This window comes from Biomphalaria glabrata, chromosome 16, assembly GCF_947242115.1.
Source record: "Biomphalaria glabrata chromosome 16, xgBioGlab47.1, whole genome shotgun sequence".
NCBI lineage: Eukaryota > Metazoa > Mollusca > Gastropoda > Planorbidae > Biomphalaria > Biomphalaria glabrata.
In genome coordinates, this window is record NC_074726.1 from 1,720,214 (window position 1) to 1,743,412 (window position 23,199).

General features: G+C 34.5%; 1 protein-coding gene across 5 annotated transcripts in view; it reads left to right on the plus strand.

Moving 5' to 3' along the window:
- Positions 1–1,493: 1,493 nt before the first annotated feature.
- The window catches only part of LOC106050826 (galectin-4-like), a 35,220-nt gene continuing 13,514 nt past the window's right edge, over positions 1,494–23,199 (plus strand). Inside the window, exons 1-4 of one of the 5 annotated variants that reach the window (XM_056014146.1) lie at positions 1,494–1,597; positions 11,427–11,478; positions 19,011–19,072; positions 19,275–19,366. In XM_056014146.1, coding sequence (XP_055870121.1) covers positions 11,442–11,478; positions 19,011–19,072; positions 19,275–19,366 — 191 coding nt within the window. In that variant the 5' untranslated portion in view covers positions 1,494–1,597; positions 11,427–11,441. Of the gene's footprint in view, positions 1,598–1,651; positions 1,776–11,426; positions 11,479–19,010; positions 19,073–19,274; positions 19,367–23,199 lie in introns of those variants that run through there. The other 4 variants (XM_056014149.1, XM_056014147.1, XM_056014148.1 and 1 more) reach the window with 4 other exon arrangements.

A 23,199-nucleotide genomic window follows, 5' to 3' on the forward strand; every position in this document is an offset into this window, starting at 1 on the left:
CAAAGCCTGTGACGCTGCTGATCCCAAACTGTATATTTGTCGTTTGCAAAGAATTACATAATAAGCTTTTAATTTTATAACTCATGCTACCGACATGTCCTTGAACTGTAGTGTTGCTTAAAGCAATTCTTTTAATATCAGATGTAGGTTTGTGTAAAACGGTTTTTAAAACTAAAACGACTGGTAAAATCAATGTTTTAGCTTTAGTGTTTTCCGCATTTTTTCATAGAAAAGTAAAGTTACCCTTTCAGACCTTGTGATAATGTTAAGATCATCTGTTTCTTTGGCCAACGGTTAACGAGCAGTGTGTCGTGTGGGCAGCACAACGACCAGCTGTCAGGGTTGTGTTACAGCCTTAGCTCGTTTTCCCGGGCCCATGACATTCAACAGGCACCTTCGTGCTTACAATAAATAATTGACTCACTGTTAACAATGTAACTGTTTAATGACATGAATATAAGTAATAATGACAACTGATGGAGTAATGACATTGGGTCTAAAATATTCGAATATTGTGGTTATAGTAATTAAACAATAATTCTGCACCTTGCTATCACACAACGCCACGCAATAGTATGTTCAACACTGGCCCACAGCCGATTATAAACTCCAATGTAAATCTTGATAATCCCATAACTAACTCCCTGTAGAGACATACGAAAAGACAAATTGAAAGTTCTAGTCCAAACGCTAAGGCAGCGAAACAACTGCGAAATGCAGTAATGCCTAAATACTCACCCTAAACAGGGGAACACAGAAGAATCTCAACAAACGTTACACCAGCATAACAAAACCACTCCATAAACTTACAAGCAAGGCAACAAAGAAAGTGCGTACAAAAATTGTGCACTTAATAAACATTGGTGCTATAATACCATAACCTACGCACCGACACCAGCCACCTATAGCCTACTTTTCCTAACTTAAGTCAGGTACCCGTTAGAGTTAGGTGGACTCAGGGAAGGCCTAAAATCCTGAAATTCAAAATTCACCGAGATTCGAAACCAGGACCCCAGGTTCGGAAGCGCTTAACCACTACCACCATATTTTGCTATAAGTAAACAGATATTGTAAGACGCCCACAAACCATCATCTTCTCTATATGATGTCGAAGATGTGGGTCTCTTCTGAACTTTATCTTTGAATGTTTGAAAGTTTTTCAAATCTTTTTATCAGGGTGACGTTGTCTCACATGATCCTCCTGCGTACTTAGTTTCATATCGTCACAATAAAGGCAATCGGCATGTTTTATAAGGAAGGAATGATCAATGTTAAATGAAATCTATTATCGTAGACCCCCGTGGACATCTCATAGACCCCAATTTGTTTGTTCACTTTCGTAGACCCCTTGGAAGTCTTCGTATACCACTTTGGGAATCATTGGACTAGATGATACCGGTATAGCTAGATCTAGCATATTTTTTAGCTACAAAAATAAAAACAAAACAAAAACCCAAATCTGAGAGAAAACCCAAGATTTAAGATTACAGTCTAAACAAACCAAATTAGTAACAAAGATGGCAGCCCCGTGAACTCATGCCGGCGTATTAGATCTATTTAGTATTAACTTGCGTCTAGACTAGAGTTAGTCTCTTGAGTAAGATTGAAGAGTAAAATAGTAGTATACTATAGCCACTAAGGATTAGGAGTGTAATGAGTGTAGTTAGTCTCTTGAGTAAGATTGAAGAGTAAAATAGGAGTATACTATAGCTACTAGAATCTAGTAGTAGATCTACTCTAGTACTAAGGAAGGATTAGGAGTGTAAGACCGTAACGTAAGTCAAGTGTAACTGTATCTCTAGATCAAGATCTAAAAGATAATAGATTAAAGACCAACTGAAGAGGTTTTGGGGTCAGACACGGAAACCGGTGTAATACTTTTTTTTAGTTTCATAATGCTTAAAAAAACATACATACGAAATATTAGACATAGACTATGATAGACTCTAGATCTATATTCTTTGTAATTATTTAGATATAAGCAATTTAATGTGAGTTTTAGGGACTATTAGATCTCTAAATTTCACAATCTCGAAGTAGTCGAAGCCATTCGAGATCAGTATTTCCCAGACAACCAAGGTCGATGACGTATAAGGAAAATTAAGTCAAATTTTTCAGTTTATGGCTTAGCGTATTTCCCTATAGATCTAGATTCCTTTTTACAGGAATGCTAGTTTTTGAAAACAAAGGCGACTAAAACACACCAATTTATAAAAAGTGGATGTTAGAGTTGGGGAAATTAGGTCAAATCACGCAATTTATGGCTTTGCATGTTAGATCTACTGTTTGTCTGCTTATTCTTGATCTAGTCAAGCGAACAGCGTTTCAGCCCACGCAGTTCACATTTTCGTTTTAGTCAAGTTACGCAATTTATGGCTTATGTTACTGCTTCAGGCTTATTCTAGTTCTACATCTACTGAATTACTACTGCTTTGATCAAGAGCTAGATCTTCTTTTCTCAGATCATTAATGATGTATGAAGTAGACCTAAATTTAATTAGATGAAGTCTAGATCTAGTAATAGTAGTATTGGATATTTAGAGATTAGACTTATCTAGACTGATCCAATCGAGGTGCTGGGCCTAGATCTAGAAAAACAAAGTTTAAAATTATATACTCTATCTATACACTTAATAGTGATTAACCTATAGTCGTCCCTAAATAGGCCAAATATGAAAAAAACAAACCATTAATTACAATGTTGAGCTCATTCAATGTAGTTACTTATTGTAGTACACGATTATATTTAGTTTGAATCTAGAGTCACAACCTCGTACAACACTAGCAAAATAGCTTTAACCTTAACCTAGACTTAAAGGTAGTCTGATTTGGATCTACTAGATCTAAATTTCTAAAAACTAATCTATAAGGCAAACATTAGACCTAGATCTACCAATTCTATATTATTATTAATATACGAAATATGGATTTTGTTACACTCTTACTTAAATAGTTCTATAAATCTATATTATGTAAAAAATTGAATTTTCATGTATCTCACGAATAGAATCATTAGATAGTTAAGTTAGCAAGTTAATCTGTAACTGTAACAAAGTTTTAAATTGTGTTTAGACTATAAATAGAAGAGATTATCCTACTGGAAAAGGAGTTGTTGTTTTTTTTCTTTTCTCTGGGAAGTGGAAAATAAATTGTAGTAACAATATAATATTCAGTAATGTATATAGGCTACTGTTGATGTAGTTATGCAACTCATTTTATTAAATTTTAGTAACCCAATTATTGCCAGTTAATCACTGAATATATATATATATTATTTTTTTAATGTTATTAAAAAATGCAGAGCTATTCATAATTTAAAGTGTTAAATAAATAAGGCTGGCAGTCGAGTCGAAAGATTAATGAGGAATGCAGTATTTTCCATGGCTACGCAGCCCTAGCTGGTGGTCAATTTAAATGTTCTTTACGTCTACGTCTTCCCTCGGCAGTGGATTTTCTTTTGGCCTCTAATATCTATTCCACCTTGCAATATCTAATAAATAGCATCATTCGAAGAATGAGATCCAACTCTTATTTTTTTAAAATGTAACCCCTTTACAGATCAAGTCATCATTGCAATGGACATTCAAATCTGCAATAACATAGAATTGATCAAAATTTGAATACGTTTCGAAACGCAGAAAGTTGTGTGGTTTGCGCACCGAACTGTCTTCTCTGTGGTCTCAGGTTCAAACATTGACCACTGCCATTAACTAACATCCTGCTGGAGTTTTGGGCTATGACATAATAATATTAAATCCTGATTCGAAGCTTTGTCTAAACCTAGCAAGTGAAAAGGAACATACTAAAATAATGTTGTGTGTATAATGAAGAACTCTATTAAAATGTGATTTTGTATTTACATTTATTGGTATTTATTATATAAAATAAAATTGTAGAATGTTTCTGTGATTTGTTTCACAATAGAAACAGGGAATGTTAACTCTTCTTGTATTTCCAAAATGATGAAAGATCCATCTAGTAAACTTGTCTGTATGCCACATGTCAAATGTTTTCTGTAAAATAGATTTTTAAAAATTTATTTATTAACATTTATACTTAATTATGTATACATATATATAGAACTAGTGGTTATATATATATATTATATGTTATACTGATTATTTGATCTAACATTAACATCTAACTGTTATTGTTCTTAATAATAATAAATTACTCTACTCTAGGTCTAGGCAATCTAATATATTTAAGACCAGGGCCGGTCTTAAGCCACTGCAACCTATGCGATCGCAGTGGACCCTGCACTTTCATAGGCCCCACGCTAATTCTAGGTGTAATTGTTAAATTGCAAAATATATATATATATATATATATATATATATACCGGTATATATAAAACCTGGAAATCTAATGAAAGCTCATAAAAATCTCCTGAAAAATAGACAAAATTGTCATTTGTGGGTGTCATTCATTCCCGGAAAATGCTAATCCTACGCGCGATAAAAGGCATTGTCAACTTTCATGTAATAAAATGTAATAATCAGGCAAATTTTCACTTTAATCAGAAGTTTCCATACTTTATTTACTTTAATAGTGACTGGCATATTAATATGCCATAAGTTGCAAAGTTCGTAAAGTAAAGTTAATTTGATCGTAATCTTGTACTTAGTAAAGATTGAATAAAATTCAAAGTCAAATTTTTTTAAAATACAAAAGCTTAATTTCCACTTATTATCCTTATTCCCACCCAGACTAGGCCCTGCGCAATCAGTTTCACATAAGCCCCACAATCGTTAGGACCGACCCTGTTTAAGTTTAAGACTTAAAGACAAGTCACGTGTGTTTAGTATAGATCTGTATTTAATATTACCAATATAAATGATGACTTATTATTTTTTAGATCTAAAGTCTAGCCTTATTAATAAGTATAGTAAGGGCTAGTAAAGGGCTATATTAGAATTAGATCTTTTATAAATATATTCTATATAGATTTAGCTTAGGCTTTAGGTTTTGTCCTTGACTAATATAATATTATATTTATTTATATCTATGAATAATCTTTATGCTAGGACACTACTCACTAGGTACTATTACAGAGATATACAAATTCAAACATTAAAAAATGTTGGCAACTGGGCTTAGACTTATCATAGATAGAGGCTAGTCTAGATTACTCTAGATCTACTTAAATCTACTAGTTTATAAACTATTACTCTAGTGTCTCTAGTATAAGTATTAAACTCTATTAGTATTACTACAAGCCAAAGTTAAGTCAGTCAAGTATTATTATTATAAACTAGATCTAGTCATCTAGTGAGTGACTAGTAAAAGTGTTAGAAGGCCTAGCTAGAATTAGAGATAGATCTATCCATTTAGTTTTGTTATAATAAAAATTATAATAGACTTATACTTTTAGTATACTAGTATAGTTAATTATTATAATTTATAGTAGATCTAGAATCTACTATCTAGATCTAGTCATAAGACGATCATAAGTAAGTGACTGTCTAGTGACTCTCTCTAGTCCTATCTATTAATCTATCTAAATATTAATTCAATAGTCTGCTCTATAATATATTTTGAAAAAGTAGAAGAGTTAGCTTCAGGGTATTTTGGTGCATCCCATGATAAGTATCATTTAAAATTGTTTGACATCTAGATTTAGATAAGTAGATCATCTGAATCGCTATCAATAACGTATCCAGCCATGTCTATTTTTATTTACATTTTCTCAGTCCATTACAATACGTCACTTCGGTTTCGGCCATTGAAGCTGATTTTCAAATCTCGTTATTTTTTCCACTTTCAAATTACTTTTTCTAATATAAATACGCTTTTCTAAAATCTCAAAATTTTAGGAACTAACTTTGATGCTATCTACTGTCTGAATCAATCGCTATCTCAATTTAGAAAAAAACCTCTTCAGTTGGTCTTTAATAAATTTTAATATGGCGTAAAACAGATTGAGGTCTCAACATTCTACTTTAACTTTTGGGACTTATTTTTTTACCAATTTCAAATTGGCTTTTATGGACATATATATCATTTTTGATGCCCAAGAATAGAGGAATTCAAAAAAAAAAAAAAAAATCAGAAGCATGAGACAATTATTTAACATTAAAAAATTAGGTCAAATACACTTACCCCTAATTGGAAAAATCCTTCACTCACAGAAGATATATCCAGAAATCCATGAATTTCACAAATTCACAATATTATTAAAAGAAAAATGTATCACAAAGTAAAGTATGTCTATAGAAGATTTAAAAAGTAGGTCAAGTACACTTACCCTTAATTATGAAAAATCCATCACTCACAGAAGATGTATTCAGAAGTCCATGAATTTCACAAATTTACATTAATAGCAATAGAAAAATGTGTCACAAAGTAATGTATTTTGATAGAGGATTTGAAAAATATATAAAATTGTTGATTATTTAAAGGATACTGCCTAATAATTAAGAACCCAATACCCCATCCAACGCCAAAAAAAGTTTACAATTCTCCCTCATAAATCACCAATAGCTTATTTACCAAAATCAGTTATGACATATTATACATCAATTTTAATGCCCAGAAATAGAGGAATTAAAAAAAAAAAAAAATTATTAGCAGCAGACATGTATTTTACATTAAAAAAGAAGGTCAAGTACACTTACCCTTCATCATGAAAAATCCATCACTCACAAAGTAGATACATCCAGAAATCCATGAAATTCACAAATTCTCATTAATATTAACAAAAAATGTGTATAAATAAAGTATATTTATAGAAGATTTGAAAAAAAAAATTGTTGTTTATTTTTAATAATAATGTCTAATAATTAAGAGCCCTAGACCCCATTCGCTGTAAAAAAAAACAACAACAACAAAATTCTCCCTCATAAATCACCAATGATTGATAAAATCAGTCACAGATAAGACATATATCATTTTACAAGAACAGAGAAATAAAAAAAAATTATTAGCAGCAGACTTAAGTATTTAATATAAAAAAAATATGTTTACCATATTTACCTCTCAGAAGGAAAATTCCATCACTCACCAAAGTTATCCTAGAAAATCCATGTAGTCATGTAAACACCGAACTAACAATCACTAGATCTAGGATCTTGATTAAAATTATTTTTTAAAATTTCCGTATCTGGTATATTCTAGATGATCTAGAAAATAACAGAGATACAGTATGGTGCGTGATTTTATCGATCGCTGACGTCAGTGACAATGTTTAATAGTCAGTGTTACAATCTAGATTTATACTATATGCCTGCACGTTTTGCTACATTAATAAATTAACTAGTTTTAGATCTAATCTATCTAGAAGAGAATTTAGATCTAGATCTATACTATATATATATTATAATATAGATCTATATAAAATAACATGTGGTTCCTTCCGTATGTCTAAAAAGCTAATGTAGATCTAAGTCTAAGTCTAGATTAGATCTAAACTAAATTTATACGATTCGCTAGAAATTTTAAATGATTAAAAAAATTGCGCTAAGACATAAGCCTATTTATATTCTAGATCTGTATTTTCTAAATCTAAATACTAATCTAGTTGTAAAATCTAGAAATCATAATAATATAATAATACTATTAAATACAGATTTAGACTAAGTCAAAAAGCATTTTTGTTTTTTTTCATCCTGCGCCTGGCTAAAGATAGATACCTGTGTTCCCGTCCTTGAAGTTAATTATTGAAGAAAACGACATCCTATTATTAAAGCAGAATAATTAACTAAGCAGTTGATATTATGAATGGAATTATCTGTAATAGATTCTGTCTATAATTACCTTTGCTAGATGCTATCGCTTCGAATTATTCTGAGCGAATGATTTTATAAAAAAGCACATTGAAAGGGAGGTCATGAAGTCAGTTCCGGCGACCTCCATTCTCATTGGTTTAAAAAAACCAAGATTTTATAAATATTTTTTTTTTTAAATAACCAAAAATAAAAAAATAATAATAAATTATTATGAAGGAAATACAAAAATAAGTGTTTTACAGCGAAAATCGGCAAAATGTAAATAATATTTTTAAAAAATGTACACATTGTTTGGCAACATCACAAATTAAAAAATTGCATTGAGGCTATTTTTTTTCAAATTTAAGACAAAAGAAGCATTTTATTTACTTTTTTTTCTTTATGGTGTGCAACAATCATTTTTAAATACTAAGTATGTATTTTATACATGAATTATATTTCTAAAATATGTTTCTTACCTTTTGAAATGGGATCACATAAATCCAGAAGTAAATGTTGTCTGTCTTTTTGGCAATACTTCATGATATTCACAAATGCACAAATTCAATATAAAAACGAATTTCACAAAAATTTTGCTAATGAAGCTTCCAGAAACATAGATCTATCCATCAGTAAAAGCAAATATACCACAGATGGTCTATATTCAGAGATAATGAATATTGAACTCGAAAAATGCATTTTTAATAGAGAATCTGTTTTCTGCCATATAGACTATTATTAAATTATTTATAAATTATACTATATATTTTTTATAGACAGTATATATTTATACTATACTTATAGTAGTTTTTTTAATTCAGACATTACATGAATTCGGACATTCGCTGTTTTTGTGGTCATCAAATAATTATTTTAATATTTATATTAATAACACTAGCACGCTGTATAATGTTCTTGTCCATTTTCCAATGATTCTGACCCAATTTCCTTCCATTTAGCTGTCTTTTTATGGAAGAAAAACGAATTTCAAATTTGTTAGTCAGTTTGTTGTTTTTTCCTATGTTACACAGATGACTTTACGGTTACCTCTTCCAATGGTCGTATGGTTAAGACTATATTTTTTGATTGGCTAAGTCTATACTAATGACCCCGGCAATATTTATTCTGTTTTTGTAGCTGATTTATTTGATTCATAAGCCAAGTTGTTTGATTCCATACACTAAAAAATTAATAGTGTGTCCGAATTAAATTACGATTTTCTTACCAAAATTTATTTCGGACAGCCAGTTTTGGAAATCAATGTTAATGATCTTGTATTATATTTGTTCGTTTGTTTTTTGTTTTTTTTTTAATAGAGCATAAATGGGCAAATGTTTGGAGTGAGCTTGGTACATTGAATGAAGTTAAATGCTTAGATCTAGACCTACTAGATAGATCTAGATTCATATAGAGAAAATATAGGTAATAGGCCTGTGGGCTACTACTGGAGCACCGAAAGAACCTGCTAGGGCGTGGGCGGCATAATATCGCCTATTACCAAAATGTATATATTATATAGATATAGAGGATTCAGTTAGGCAAGAATAACTATCCTAACCTGTACTATACTACAAAAGATCATCTGTATTAGAAATTTATTAAATTAATAAACAAAAAACACAAACATTCAACACACATTTTATCATGGAAACATAAAAAAAGTCTAAAAGTCGGTGCAGAAGTCACTATCCCAGTGACCTAATTTTGGTAGAATAAATGTGTTCATATTTTTAGCGGCTCCCGAAAGGGGAAAAGACGCTATTAGTTTTGTGGGAAATGTCTGTCCCGTTTAGCGTTAACTAGAAAAGATATTGAAAATCCGGCATCACAATATTTTAGATTCAAAGTTCTGATGCAACTGCTTCTTTTTTTTTTTTTTTTTTCTGAAAGCGAAAAATCAAATTTTTTAAATCAGTTATGCAAGCAGTTTTTTAAAGAGAAAAAGCTAATTAGTATGCATTATAAGTTAGACCTAATTTAAAACGAATAGTAATCTTGTAAACTTCATTTTCCTGACCTTTTTTTTTTTCAATGCGGAAATTTTTTATATTTTTTAGGCTTCGAAAAAGAGATTTCCTTTTCAAAACAATTACATCAATTATAAGACATCAGTTAGGCCAGTGGAGGAGCAGTGGCTGAGTGGTAAAGTGCTTGGCTTCCGAACCGGGGGTCCAGGGTTCGAATCTGGTGAAGACTGGGATTTTCAACTTTGGAATCTCTGAGTCCACTCAGCTCTAATGGGTACCTGACATTAGTTGGTGAAAAGTAAAGGCGGTTGGTCATTGTGCTGGCTACATGACACCCTCGTTAACCGTAGGCCACAAAAACAGATGAACTTTACATCATCTACCCTATTGACCACAAGGTCTGAAAGGGGAACTAGTTAGGCCAGGTTCACATAATTTGATCTGCGGGACCGTTCGGGCACTACACAAGATCTGTTAACCTTCTTTCTCCATTCTTATCTCTCTTATCTTGTCTTTGATATAATTTCATTCGGATGTTCTTTCTGAAAATATTGAAGCCTGCCTGGGTGGACCACTTCGGGGGTCGATTTTGAGTCTGTTTCCACACAAACTGTCTTTTGTAATATTGTTATTTTTTGTGTTCGTATTTATGCATAGTTTGGACACATCTTAATGATTTCATGTGAGGGGCTATGCCTGGTGATTTTAAAATTTAGTTAATGTTAATATAGAATTAAAATCTGAGTTTATTGATGCCTAAATATAGAGACTGTCCGAAATAAATATGGTGTCTGGAATCAAATAATGTGGGTCAAATTTGTCCGAATTAAATGAAAACATACGGCCTATTTGACCTTAAATATAATTTAATAACAAATATAGGTTAGGGGTACAAATATAAGTAGTCATCCTTATTCTCATTTACCTAAAGAAGATTTTGATACTTCATTTTCTTTTCTATGTCGAAACATTGTAAAATAATGCACTGTCAAAGTCAAACTTTCAAATTTGGTTCTATAGGTGTCCGAATAGCATAAACTTCTCTAATTATAGACTTTATTAACTTTATAAATACTTTATAGTTTATAGTTATAGATTAGATCTAGAATTCTAATCTAGATCTGGTCCACTGTTATATTTTATAAAATCTAGAGTCTAGATCTAGTTAGACCAATGTGCTGGCCACAGAAACAGTTCACGTTTACATCATCTGGCCTGTTTTACTCTACTCTGGTGACTCTGTCAAAACATGGATATGTGTGTGTGTGTGTGTGCATACTGCCCCCATTCTCAAAATTTTTAAAATACAATCCTTGGTACAAAAAAGGTTGCCCACCCCTGGCATTGGCATATTCCAAAGTAAAAATTAGGAGTGACTGGGAAAATATTTGAAATAGATGAAGCCAATATTAGCAGATCTTTAGTTATTGGTGGCATAGAATAAGGCAGAAGATGCTAATAATTTCTGTTGCAACCATGAAAATGCTTTTGCCTTAGCAGCTTAGCAGGGGATACTTCAACAAGAGATTAGAGAAACTGTGTTAATCAACCTTGGAATTATCAAAATAGTAGCTAAAGTTATTTTCAATGTTTTCCTTCTATCTATAAAAATTTTGCTTTGTAAATCTGAACACAAGCCAAGGTGGAACACAAAAAAAAGATAATGCCATGTTAAAAATTTAAAAAAAAATGTATATAACTTTTTTTTAATGAAATTTGTGTGAAATGATAAACATTTTCATTCTATTTTCAGAAACATTTTGTTATTATGGGAAACTCAGAATCTTCTTTACCGCCAGTTCTACGTAAGTAGTATCACAATGTTTTTCTTATTTTTAAGTTTAGTTTGTTCATTGTGTGAGTTAGGAGGAAAGAAACAAAACAAAATCTAGCAATTTATTGTGTCATATTTTGTTGAGGGAAAAAAAAAAGATTACTTACTGCCACTAATTGCTAGTTGAGTATAAATCAATGGTGGAATGTGTGGGGGCTGTTTTGAACTGGGTTTACAGATCTTTACCTCATTCCAACTCTGGAAATCGGACATCACTGTATTGGTCCAATGCGATACGGATTTCGCGGGGCCAAGTTTGGGTAGGGATGTGGGGCCCTATGCAAAACGGATTTTGTGGGGCCAAGTTTGGGTAGGGAAGCGGATAATAAGTGAAATTTAAGAGTTTGTATTAGAAAATAAATTCATCTATGCATTTTATTCATTCTTTACTAGGTACAGAATTACTTTACGAGCCTTGCATGTAGCAAAGTCATACAGTATATCATAATAATTCTGTTTCCTACATAGATCACGCTCAATAGCAAGAATTACCAAATGTTTCAATCTGTCTTTGAGAATTGTTGACCTAAAGTAATTTTTCATTAGTTTGAGGCGCGAAAAACTTCTTTCACCAGATTACACAATTACGGCTAATGCATAATGCCATTTTTATGTATCGCGCCTATGATTGGCGTTTTCCATATTGAATGAACCTCAAAATGACAATTGTTGTCTATATATTTCCGAATATTTTAAGGATTTTTTCGTATATTTTGTAATTTCGAGAGATTTCCAGGAGCTCAAGGTAAATCGACAGGAGGGCGTGGTAAATATGTTAAGTTATAATACGGTTTAATTTAATAATTTATACACCTTGAATTAGAGTGGGTTCTATGAAAGTGCGGGGCCCCCTGCAGTCGCATAGGTTGCAGTGGCCTAAGGCCGGCCCTGCAAAATAGCGGCGTATGCTACGCCGTCGGTCGACTAGGTCTTTTTAATTCTAGATGTAGATTAGATTTACTAATTATAAAGGAATAGATCTAGAGCCTAGAGTGGCCTAGACTACTACAACCCTATACTTATACTATAAACTTATACTTATACTGCCTTTACTGTAGAGTCTAGAGTCTAGCTAGACATTACGTTACGATTCTCTACATTCTAGATCTAATCTTTATAGACCTCTAGTATGATCTAGATTCTTAGATCAAGGTAGACCTACGAAAGTTTGGAATAGGCCTAGAATGCCTAGATCTATGTTTGTAGCGGATCCAGGGTGGATCGGTAAAAATCTTGAGTCTAGATCTATATATTTTTTTACATGTGTCTAGATCTATATCTAGATACTTTTGTCATTTAGGATCTAGATAATAGATCTACTAGATTTAGATCTAAATAATTAAATGGTAATAGTTTAGAATTTAGATCTACTTGTCTTTTCTGGTATCTAAGTCAGAGTCTACACTAGATCTCTATTACTATTAGCATTAGATTAATTAGATTTATAATAAATTAGTATTAGTTAGGTAGATTTAGATTTTAGATCTAGTCTCTAGAGCTATGCATTCTGCAACTAATGGATTAATATTAATAGATTATAACTAGATTGACTAGATAGTATAGAGATCTAGATTCTAAATTTTCTTGTGGCAGTTGTGATACTGATTTGATGGCCTGTATTAATTAAAAAAGATATTATATTCTTTAATATCTAGATCCAGATCTAAATATATAATGTTATTTTGCTTTTAAATTATTAGAAATATATTATATATATATGACAAAATAGTCGATCGCCCAAGTGTTACACATTCTGGTGCCAAAATACACATTTTGACCATCAGTGTTACACATTTGTTTGTTTTTTAGGTAGGCAGGTCTGGTGTTGATGGTAAGGCCAAAGTCTGAGCATGCTTTTGAGAAGTCACTGAAGATGCTCTGCAGATCATTTTCAGAGCAGGCATTTAGGGCACAGTCATCAGCAAATAGCAAGTCCCTGATTACTGCTGAATTTGTTTTTGATTTTGCTTTGAGCTGTCTTGGGTTGAATAGGCCACCATCAAATCTGTATGTTATATTTATCCCAATGTTTTCTATATCTTTGAATGCATCTGTCAGCATAGCAGAGAATATGATACTGAACAGTGTAGGTGCTAGAACATAGCCTTGTTTTACCCCATTTGATACTTTGAAGGGCTCTGATGGTTCTCCACTTTCTTGGACACGAGCTTTCATGCCATCATGAAATAGTCTCACCATGGTTATGGAGCCTACATCGACTTTCTTGGCTCTCACACAGTCAAAATCTTTGGACCATGTGGTAGTGTTTGCAGTTTTGATGCGGAGACCATGGCAGTCTGTGAAGCCTTAAAAGTCATTGACTCTCAACTCGGCGAGGGACATTTGAGGGCAACACAGATTGTTGTGGTCACTGACTCAAAATCTGTACTACATGCTTTGCAAAGCCCCGGACCATGGCCCCCCAATATCAACACTGTCATCATGGCTTCACATAACATCAAACAACGCTATGGCACCCCTGTAATAATGCAGTGGGTACCGAGTCACATAGGTGTGACTGGCAACACAATCGCAGACTCTTTGGCCCACCAGGGAGGGCAAATTCCACCCACTGATCAGGCTGTAAGCTTTCATCAAGCCCTGGCTATAATACAAAAAACAGAAATGGAAAAGTGGTTTGAGTGCTGGGACAAGTCCCAAAAAGCCCGTGGAGTCTGGGAGCGCATGAGGCGCCCTGACCGCACTTCCCCGTGGTGGAGGCTGTCCAGGCCTGAGCAAGCTATTATAGCACAGTGCAGGACAGGCCACTGTCCTGTTGGCTCATATTTCTCGCGGCTATGGCCAAATTTCGATTCACGGTGCCCTCGCTGCGGGGAAGAAGAGGAAACCGTGCCTCATATTCTGTTTGACTGCCCCAGACTTGCTGATCTCCGTCTCGACAGGTCTGGGAAACCCAAAATTCTCGACCTGTATGGCGACATTCATGCACTATGCAAGACAGCAGGGTTTCTGTCCAGGGCTTTTGCAAGAGAGGATTTGAGCCTCTCAAGCCCTCACTCTAATGGAGTTTGATGATGATGATGATGATGAGTTTTCGTGGACAGCCATACTTTGACATAATCTTCCAGAGTCCTTCTCTGCTAACAGTATTGTATGCCTTTGTTAGGTCAACATATATTGAGAAGAGGTTAGCATTTTGTTCTTGGCATTTTTCCTGGAGCTGCCTTGCCGCAAAGATCATGTCAACGGTTCCACGCTCTTTTCTGAATCCGCACTGGCTTTCTGGTAGTAGACCATGTTCTATGTGTTGCATGAGCCGATTTAGCAGGATGCGAGCAAGAATTTTCCCAGCAATAGAGAGGAGAGAGATTCCTCTGTGGTTGTCGCAGATTTGGCGGTTTCCTTTTCGCTTGTATAAATGGACAATTGTGGCATCTGTGTCCTGTGGTATTGACTGTTGTTCCCACATAATTAAGAACAGCTCATGAAGTCTTTCAATCAGGGCAAATCCACCTTTTTTGTAGACCTCTGCGGGAATGGAGTCATCTCCTGGGTCTTTTCTGCTTGCGAGCTGTTGAATGGCAAGATCGGTTTCCTTTAGCGTAGGGGGTCATCCATTTTTTCATTTATTGGTACTTGCTGTAGCCTGTCTGTGGCCGCTTCATTTATAATGGAAGGTGTATTGAGAACCTTTTCGAAGTGCTCGGCCCATCGTTTTAGGATTTCTTTCTTATCTGTCAATAGGATTGTCCCATCAGCATTTAGTAGAGGGGATGAGCCTGACTTTGTGGGTCCATAGACTTTGTTTATGCCATGGAAGAAGTTTTTCATGTAGTGATTGTCCGCAAATTCCTGTATTTTTTACACTTTCTTGCTTAGCCAGATATCTTGCATTTGACGTAACTGTTTTTGCTCATTTTTGCGTGGACTGGAAGTTTGGATTGTTCAGATACAATTTTTGAAGCTTGTGCTTTTTGTCTAATAGTTTTCTGATCTCAGTACTGTTTTCATCAAACCAGTCCTGATGCTTTCTCTCCATAGGACCGAGTATGTTTAATGCTGTGCTATGGATAGCTTCTTTGAAGCATTCCCAGCTTTTATCTACATTTGATTCAGCTAGAGGGGTGGACTTGAGACAGTTCTCTATCGCATCTACAAGCGACTTTTCAATTTTGTCATCTGCTAGTCTGGACTTATTCAGCCTTTTTATGGGTTTAGAATTTGGCGGATGCCACTTTGGTTGAATACGAATGTTTATTTTTGTGATGATGAGGCGGTGGTCTATTCCACATTCTGCACCACAGGAAGATTTGGTGACACGAATGTTCTGATGGTCAGATTGTCTGGTGATGACGTAATCTATGAGGTTCCAGTGTCTTGAGCGGGGATACATCCAGGAATTTTGCTTTCTCATTGGAAGACTGAATCTTGTGTTTGATATGAGCAGTTTGTGTTTAGCACAGGTCTGGAATAGTAATAATCCGTTGCTGTTGCACTGACCTATCCCAAATTTGTCTAAGACTCCTTTCAAGATGTGATGGTCAGAGCAGACTCTTGTGTTGAAGTCACAGAGAATGAGTAGCTTTTCTGTTTTTGGAATATCAAGTATGGTGGAGTTTAGTTCTTCATAGAACTTTGCTATGACATCATCTGGGTTGGTCATGGTGGGTGCGTAACAGCTAACAATGGAAATGTATTTCTTTTTTCTTTCCGTTTTGTAAAGGCAGCTTTAGAGCCTGTCACTAATTCCTTTTGGAGGCCTGACTAGTTAAGATACTAATGATGTTTTTATGGCAAAGCTGACTCTAGATTCACGTCATACTTCAGTGCTTCTACCGCTCCAGAATAAAGTATATACAGATCCTCTTTCGCAGAGTTCACCTTCATCTGCAAGACAAGTCTCACTCAGAGCTGCTATGCCTATGTTGTATTGGTGGAGCTCCCTGGTTACCAGTGCAGTTCGTCTTTGTGGTCTTTCAGATGTGTCGTTGTCAAGTAGTATGCCCACATTCCATGCACCCATGGTAAAAGGAACTATCCTCGTCTTTTTCTTTAAATTTCAACCGCTTGTGTAGGGTTCCTGCCAACTGCGATAGGCTGGCTAGGGTAGTTTTGAGCAAGCAATTTTTGGGGCACCTTTTCTAGCCCTGTACTTATACTATGGAGGTGAGCAGTGCACTCCTAAATAGGGCTGCTGAGCCGCTCAGGAGCTGCCGAACTCCACTGCTGCTCTGTGTCAGTGGTGAACGACCATATGGCCTGAGCCGCCTGTGTGCAGGTTTGAAGCTACAGCTTCCAGTGTGCCCACACTTACTGCTTCACTGCTTGCCTGTCGCCACAGGGCTTTGGTTTGGTTGTATTGGGGGGGAGGGGTGACAAGTGACTTGTGCTGGAATTTGGATTTTAGTGAGGAGGATTCGCGCAACACGTCAACCTCACTCTCTCCCCTTAAAGCCCATCCTTGTCCTGCTCTTGAGTTCTCCACAGCACTGTGCTGGTACTTGCCTTCTGTCCGATTTGTCTAGTTTTGTGACATTACATACAGCCCGCCAAGTCCAGACTTCACATGCTAGGTTTGACAGAACCTTAGTGTACTGAGTTCGAATTCTGCTATCTGGGATCCACAATTAAAGATGACCTGTCTCTTGAAGAGAAGATAAAAAAACGCATAGGGAAGGCTGCCTTGTCCTTGGCCAAGAGTTTGGGAAAACCAGAAGCTAACTACGGTGACCAAAATGAAAGTCTACAAGGCATGCGTTATGAGTACACTGCTGTATGGCAGTGAATCATGGACCACCTACACAAAGCAAGAGAGAAAACTGAACTAATTCCATTTGAGATGTCTCCATAGGATCTTGAAAGTCACATGGAAAGAAAAAGTGTGTAATACTGAGATCCTTGCACAATGAGGTATTCCCAGCATCTTTATAGCCCTCAGACAACGCCGTTTGTGCTGGTTTATACATGTTCGCCTGATGGAGGACAAGCGCTTCCCGAAAGTCATCCTGTATGGACAACTTGCGACTGGCACAAGAAAAACTGGTCGCCCTCTATGGACAACTCGCAACTGGCACAAGAAAAACTGGTCGCCCCCACTTCCGTTACATAGATGTAATGAAACGGGACCTCAGTGAACATCAATACTGACAATTGGGAAGACATAGCTCTAGACTGCACCAGATGGAGAGAGACAATGACCAAGAAAGCTACGGACAGTGAAAGTACATGGGTCACAGCTCAGGAAGAAAAACATACAATCCGAAAAATGGCCAGCTCCTCTACTACCAAAGCAAAAGCCACCTTAACCTGCGCTATTTGTGGACGGAAGTGTCTCTCCAAAATAGGGCTCCACAGCCATATGAGGAAGTGTGCTGAGAGATGAACCATAGTCGTTCTATGACTGAAGGAGGCCAATATATAATAGTGTACTGAGTGCCATGGACAGGTCAGATACCCTCTACCTGGTTTAGCCAGCCAGTCAAAGCCATTTCCGGGGTGTGGCCGCTGCGCATGCTACAGCTTCTGTGAGCCACAGGTGAGAGTTGGATATCGAGTGGGGACCAAGAGTGAGCCAAGCTACCCTCAAAAAGAGGGTACGACTGCCTGTCCACTAGAGGTGCTACCCCTACTAGATACCACATACACCCAGACTCCACTAAGGGGGAAGGGGCATAAAAATGTTTTAGGATTTGCTACAGGGGGAGGGGGGTCTGAAGATCTGTTACATTACCAAACAAAAAAATATTCGAATGTATAAACAGGTAGCAACAAACGTTCAAAGAAATACTTACAAAGTAAGAAAAAATATAAATAATACTTTTAAAAAAAAACAAATCTTGCATCTGGTTTTAGTCTAAATTCACTTCTTGTATAAAGTCCCATTCTTTTTAATGAATTTTCTGTTAGTGCTATTTTGGAATCAGAAATGTAACACAAGAGGCATCATGATCATAAAATCATTGCCAACTGTCAAGAAGGGCAACATTCCAACATATTCTCGAAAAGTCTTAAACTAAGATTAAATGTGTAAATATTTTGATAAATGTACAGAATGTCTTAGATAACTATGTTAATTTTTTGGATTTCTGCATTTCATGTATGTATGTGCTTAAATGATTTTAGTCTTTCCTGAGTATATTTCTTTATCATTTATGAGAGTACACAATTGCCCCTCAAAATACACATTTCGTGGTCTGGGAATACACATTTCCATTTTGTCTTGTAGGTCGTTAAAATGTTTTCTTGTAGTATGTAATCAAGGTTGAGTGGTATAAATCATTAGCTACCTTCTTACCAAAGAGGCTCAAGATTGAATCTCAACTTGAGAGTTATGTTAGCTGAGTGCCTAAAGGCAGTCTGGGCTATGCAATACCATGATAGATACATTTAACAAAAGTAATTTTAAAAAGTTTTAATGGATGGAATAAATAGAATAGTTTACAAGTGTTATATTAACTGTGTGAGAAAATGGTATATTTCAAGTGATGTAGGTAAAGTACAAACATTTTGAATATTAATTAAATACATATATTTTATTTATAGGTATAACTTTAGTTCCAGTCAATCAAACTCAAAGTCTGTATCGATCAAATATTCATGAACAGGTAAGTCTGACATTTTTTTTTTTAAATAGACACAAATGTATAAATTAAAATTTTTATTGAAAAAAGTCTTCTAACCTAAAAAAAAAAAAAACATGAAAAGAAGGGAAGAAGTAAATTTAGACTTAAATGTCCATTCACACCAAAATCTTTTTTTTTTTTTTTTCATTTATCTATGCAAACAGTGAGTATTATATTTCTGCAGATTTCAGGACCCATTTCTTGTTTCATCCCATCTGAAATAAAACAGGGAGATAAGATTAAAATACACATTGCCACCACCAAAACTTTTGAAAGGTAAATTATAAAATTTTGTTATAAATTTTTGTAAACCAATTACCAATTAAGATAGCAATAATGGGCAAGCCTTGGAGGGGGTGGGGTCATGCAACTAATGTTTTCCTATCAGCTTTGTTAATGACTAAATTTAAGAGAATTCAAGCAACTGCAATAGAATTTAAACAAACTACAGTTCCACAAACTTAAGGTGTCTGAGTGGAATAAAAACTTAAGTCTAAGAAAAACTACTGTTACCAATCCTACCCCCTCAAAATAAAAAAGTAAAGCAAAACTACAATAACCAAATTACATAAATGTAGCTCAAGGATTTGGGGGAGTTTGAGGGTCATATATGCAAATTATGTAATAGTGTTCGTTTGAGCCAGTCTGTTCATTTTCTTTAGTCTTTTATACCTTAGAATAGTTTTTTGGGAGGAGTTAATGGAATGACAATAGATACCCTCTCTGTGAGCTCCCCTGGGAGGGTCTGGGGTGTGATGATTACTGTTTTTAGTGCCAAATTCTGTGATGACTTAATGTTCGGATTGTGTTTACAATACAATGCTTATTTTCTTTTCAGTATACACAATGGCACAAACAGAATCGTTTGCCAGGGAAATATAAAATAACTAAAATTCATTGAAGAAACTATATTCTTTTTTTCCTTTTTTTTTTAAATGTACTTCATTTAAAACCTTAATTCAATAATTGACGATACTGTGTCAGTACTGTGACTCTTATCTTACAGTGGAACATATCCTCCTTGAGTGTCCTAGATACCAGGATATATAAGGAAAATATTTTGAGCAGACAACTTAAAAACACTTTGGAATTTTAACGACTGTATAGATTTTTTTACTTAAAGAGAGTAGGGGTTTTAATTTTTTTTAATATTCACCCCCCCCCCCCTTTCCTGACTTCGCTCATGGAATTTGAAAACTGAAGCTTTGTTTTACATCAATTTGAAACCCCCTTTCATAAGCTCATGGAATTTGAAGACTTTTCTGCTTTAATTTATTTTTATTGGAGGTGAGTTTTAACCTTGAAACCCCCTTGATTAGGAAATGGAATTGTATTGACTGTAGTTTTGTATGCAAGGAAGAGGGGACAACTTTTTAAGTTAAAACTATAGTCATCAAATTGGGGGCGGTGGTGAACCCAGAAAGCCTCCACCGGCCTACCCATATATTTATATGTGATGTAATTTTGTGCCTTAGCTAAGAAGCATTGCCAATTAAATTTTTCATATTAAATTAATAGCAACATCTGAGATATATATTTTTCTGCCCTTGTACCACTTATAAATAACATGATCTACTGATTATTAAATATTGTAAAAAAATTCTAAGGTAATAAAATATACATTCTTAATGTTTTTAAACAAAATATTTTTTTATGTTAATGGAAATAGATTTTTAAAATATGTATCTTCCTTTCATCTATCTAATCCTATCTCATAAACTATTATATTTTTTATGCATCACTTTAAAAAGGGCTTGTATGTTTATTGTAATAAACAAATCAATTTGTTATTAGAAGACACAATGTAGCAGTTGCTAGCCCCTAAATAAGATGAAAATGTATTTTCAATAGCTTTCTGTCCGTTTCATTTTCATCTCTAAAGAACTCTCTCTTGAAATAGGGTGTTTACAAAAAAATCAAATCTAGATCTAGAGGCAGCTCCAATAACCCAAAAGAAAAATCTTACTCTGGAATAAATGTAACCTAACAAAACTACACCAAGCTGCATTAAACTTTCAACAAACATTCTTATTAGAAAAAGACATTAACCAACCAGTCGATGACCTCTGGAATTTCATTAAAAACCATCTTAAAAGCATTATAGAAACTAAATACACATCAAACAGAATAAATAAATGCTGGTTTAATAATAGACTAAAGAAGGAAAACCTATATAGAAAATTTAAAGAAACTAAGGCAGAAAGAGTTTACAAAAAGTATATAAAAATTAAACACTTAACCCAAAAAGTAAGCAGACAGCTGCAGAGTGAATACATAAACAATGTAATATCTAAAGATAACAACAAAAACCTATGGTCATACATTAAATCTAAGAAAATGGAAACAACAGGCATTGCACCATTAAAAGATGAACATAACATAATACATAAAGACAATGAAACTAAAGCAAACATCCTAAACAAATACTTTGCATCAGCATTCTCAGCCCCAGGAGACAAAGACATATTACTTAATTTGAACCAAGTAGACAACATAGAAGATGTAGTACAAGAAAAAGGAATTCAAAAACTATTAGCCAACACCAAACCAAATAAAGCGTCTGGACCTGATGGTATTCCAGCTAGATTACTCAAAGAACTAAGCAATGAGCTAGCCCCAGTGTTCAAAATACTCTTTCAGGCATCGCTTAACCAGGGCAGATTAACAAAGAACTGGAAAGAAGCTAATGTCAGCCCCCTATTTAAAAAAGGAGAAAAATCTGACCCAGGAAACTACAGACCAGTATCACTTACCAGCATCACATGTAAAATCCTAGAACACATATTATGTAGCAACATCATAAACCACTTAGACAAACATAATGTCCTCACCCCATACCAACATGGCTTTAGGAAATATAGATAATGTGAAACACAAACAATAGGAATAATTGATGATTTTTCAAAAGGTTTAGAAAATAGTGAACAAATAGATGCTATCTTACTAGATTTTTCCAAGGCTTTTGACAAAGTTCACCACCATAGTTTGCTTAAAAAAATATAATATTTCGGCATTAATGGTCCACTGCATCAGTGGATTAAAGATTTTCTGAAATGGCTCTAAATCAACACCAATAACAGTAAACTCAGGTGTACCTCAAGGAACAGTCTTGGGTCCACTACTATTTTTAATTTACATAAATGATTTACCAAATTGCATTAGTTCAGGAACAAAAGTCAGATTATTTGCAGACGATTGCATAATATATAGAACAATAAAAACAACACAAGACACAGATATTTTACAAAGAGAATTAGATGAATTACAGAAATGGGAATCAAATTGGAGCATGTCTTTCCACCCAGAAAAATGTCAGTTGTTAAGAGTAACAAAAAAACTAAAACAAATTAATTCCACTTATCTTATTCATGGCAAACCAGTAACACAGACTAAAAATGCAAAATACCTAAGACTAAGACTGCTTTATTGATCCTTACAGAAATTTGTTGTGATTACAAGGACTCGTTTCTCATATAAAGACAACACAATAGAAAAATACACATAAATACAACAGACAACATAAAGAGTTCATTCAGCGACAACAAACAGGTATCTTGGTGCATTTCATGTTCCCTTATCAATGAGTGGCGGTGATAGAGTCTGACCGAGTGAGGTATGAACGAGTTTTTGTACCGCTCCGTTCTTGTTTTTATTGACAGCAGTCGCCCACTTCGCGACAACCTGGCGTAGTTCTGATGGAGCGGGTGGCTGTTGTCTTCCAAGATTTTTTCGATTTTTCTTAGGCACGTTTGTTCAAAAAGTTCCTTTAAATGTGGTAATGTTGTGACTGTAATTTTTGATGCTTTTTTAATGATGTTTTCTAGACGTTGCAACAGTTTAGATGAGGCGTTGCCTTGCCAACAACTTATTCCGTATGTTAGCAGATTTTGTACAGTCGCACCGTAAAATGTCTCAAGGATCTTCTTGTTTAATTTAAAACTGTTGAGTTTGTATAAAAAAAAGAGTCGCTGGGCTGTTTTCTTTGTCAGAGTTCCAAGGTGGTCTTCCCATGAAAGCTTGTTGTTGATGATAATGCCTAGATATTTATATGCCTTTACTTGTTCTATAGATGTAGTGTTTATTTGCAGTTCACGTATAGTTTGTTTTTT